The sequence below is a fragment of the Trachymyrmex septentrionalis genome, unplaced genomic scaffold, assembly GCF_001594115.1.
Source record: "Trachymyrmex septentrionalis isolate Tsep2-gDNA-1 unplaced genomic scaffold, Tsep1.0 scaffold50, whole genome shotgun sequence".
Classification (NCBI taxonomy): domain Eukaryota; kingdom Metazoa; phylum Arthropoda; class Insecta; order Hymenoptera; family Formicidae; genus Trachymyrmex; species Trachymyrmex septentrionalis.
In genome coordinates, this window is record NW_017305673.1 from 629,445 (window position 1) to 632,375 (window position 2,931).

Sequence of the window (2,931 nt, forward strand, 5' to 3'; positions counted from 1 at the left end):
ATATAATAAATTCGTTTAATGTAAACTGTAATATAATTGTCCAAAAAAAGTTTGAAACATAGAACGAAAAAGCAGAATCATGTATGTTATATACATGCTGTGTGTATTCAGACATAAACATACTCATGTACAAGTGTTAGAAACAAGTTTTGAAACAGCTTGTGTGGGAGTGCTCTGTATGAATCGTGTGGGAGTAACCGAACGGAGAGAGTAATATTTAAGCTTATACTATTCATGCAAAAGAGTTAGGACTTTAAAGTTCAGTACAATGTTCCACACCTTATTTTAAAATGCTTGCTTACCAGAATATAACTTTCCAAGTCTGTGTAACTTAGATCGCATATTATGAATTTGAAAGTCACTATTCTCCTTGTTTTCTTGTTCATTATTTGGTGATGCAATGTTACTTATAGGAGATTTGCAAGATTTAATTGGAGAAAGTGCACTAACTGCAACTGCTTGGATTGGTGATTTAGCTGAATTTTCATTTGCTACTGCTTAAATAAGATATTCTTTTTAACAAACAAGAAGCTACAGATTTTATCTTAATTTATTTCAAATATATTTTTAACTGACTATTAAAATTTCATATATAAACGCTATAAAATAAATCCTGGAAATATTACCTGTAGCTTGTTCTAACAAAGCATTTTTCAAAGGACTCCGCCTTTTCTTAACATTATGCCCTGCATTTGACAACTTTTCATCCAGTTTCTCTCTCCTGGCTTTAGCTCGTTCCAACATACGCTATTGTCAATAATCAATATATGTTAGATTATAATATCAGAAAAAAATAATTTATATTACAAAAACAGTTGTATCATAATTTACATTATGGTACGCAATTCTATCATAATGATGTTGCATAAATATTACAGAACATTTACATATTACAGATTTAATAATAATAGTAATCTCAATGATTAATATCATGTTATGCCTACAGTGACCATATTTTCTTAAAAAAAATAAAGGACAAATCTGAAAATTTTAGGGCTTTGTTCTTACATGTTTTCAAACCAATTTTGTGACTGTCAAGAACCAGTGCTACAAAAATTGTATTGCACAATATAATCTAAATACTGTATTGGAACAAATCCTTAATCTGAAATGATAAAAGGTTCAAAATAATAAAAAATAAAAATTAGTTTTAATAAATTTAATTTAAAAAATTAAGAAATATAATTAACAAATACAAATTGTATTTACATATTATATACTTTATAATATATTTTTATTATATTATATTTATGTATCATATGTATATTTTTTTAAATAAAATAATATTAAAGAAAAGGCTTTTAATGATACCTTTCTGACAAATATATATTTTTAAATTACGTCATTATTTAAAAAAAAATCATAAATTATAAATAATTCATTTCAAAATTGCATTTCGTGTAAATGCAAGTTTCAAGTTGAATTTTCTCACACTTAGAAAAGAATTTTCCGTAATGTCAAAATAAAGGACGATAAAGGACAAAATTAGAAAATAAGGATAAAATTGAGTTTTGCAGAAACAAATCTAAAGGACAGCAACCTAAAATAAAGGACGTATGGTCACCATAGTCATGCCTCTCAAAAATAATACGTGAAAATTTTCATTAATTAATAAATAATGAGCAATAAAAGAGAATTTACACGTTGATATAAATCGTGAAATACAATCCGTGAAATACAATCATAATTACATCACGATACGTGCTAGTTCCTCCTATCGGCGTCTTAGCAAGAAGGCAAAATAAAAAGGCAGGATCCTCACCTGGACGAAGGGCTCCATTGTTTCTTGGTGTGATTATGTGTCCAAAGCTTATCAGCTCTCGCTTGAAATTTTCGTCGCGCAATCGTCACCGCTGATGTGAATGGTGAAAATTCTTAAAAAGACACCGAACGAAGATCGGAACGATCCTTACGCTCTGCAACACAACGGGAGTAGCCTTTATTTCCAACCGTTGAATTTAAACACGGGCGCCATACTGACGGGAAACTACGGGGAGTGGGGAGCTTTTGGTTGGTGACGCAGTGAGGAAAGGGGAAGTGCGTGACCACGACGTGGGGGTTACAGGGACTACAACAAACTACAGGAAGTAGGGAGTCGCAGGGGGGCAATGGAGCATAGAGGAGTGGGCGGAATGACAGTTTACTCGCTGATTCCTCCACCCCGATCTTTCGCAGACTCGCGGCTGATATCACGCAAACGCGTAAAACGTGCATCGAAAAATGCGCGCCAAACGCGATCTTTCACTTCGCAAACAGACGAAACGAACATTCGCACAAACAATTGTATAAGATCTGATTCAAATTAATGAATTCACGAATCAGATTTGCTATTTGAAACAATAGCATTTTTTCTATCATTTCTATCGTTCTCTATCAACTTTTTGTTTATCAGGGAATATGAGAAGGCTGGCTGCAGAATGGACTAAATATTAGATATGACTATCAAGGAGCGCTCTTGAAGCTGGTGTAACGATAACAAACCTTGCTTATTTCGTGCGAGTCGAGATCGAATTACGAATGTCGAAGCCAGACCCAAGCTGACCCAAGCTCCATACTGTACACTATCGTATCGTGAACTGTCGCGAACGATGTGAAGAGAGACGCGAAAAAAGACGCGATAGACGCTTCGTCGCAGTGACGTAGCCACGAATTTCTCCCCGTCCGTTAACAAAGTAATTAAAACGTCCTTCTTTTTACTTTCACGTAGATAAAAAGGGAAATTTTTAAAGAGAAATTTGAAGTAGAAATTACACGTTTCAATCTGTATAAACGTTCAGTCGGTTAACAAAGAAATTTATATTTCGATGTTGTATAATAAAAATTACAAAAAAGAAAATACACAACGCTCTTTGATAAATAATAAAGTCATTTTGAAAAGAAAAAAGTGAATTTGTTGTAGGCAGACGCACAAAGTCGTTAATTGAATTTCTG

At 32.9% G+C, this 2,931-nt stretch overlaps 1 protein-coding gene across 6 annotated transcripts in view; it reads right to left on the reverse strand.

The window, feature by feature from the left end:
- The window catches only part of LOC108751589 (actin-binding protein anillin), an 8,309-nt gene extending 5,657 nt beyond the window's left edge, over positions 1-2,652 (reverse strand). For 5 of the 6 annotated variants that reach the window (XM_018491843.1, XM_018491840.1, XM_018491841.1 and 2 more), the window contains exons 1-4: positions 2,482-2,652; positions 1,763-1,916; positions 627-747; positions 303-497 (exon numbers count right to left, since the gene is read on the reverse strand). In XM_018491843.1, the coding sequence (XP_018347345.1) occupies positions 303-497; positions 627-747; positions 1,763-1,780 (334 nt within the window). In that variant the 5' untranslated portion in view covers positions 1,781-1,916; positions 2,482-2,652. The remainder of the gene's footprint in view (positions 1-302; positions 498-626; positions 748-1,762; positions 1,917-2,481) is intronic. The other variant, XM_018491839.1, reaches the window with a different exon arrangement.
- Positions 2,653-2,931: the final 279 nt, after the last annotated feature.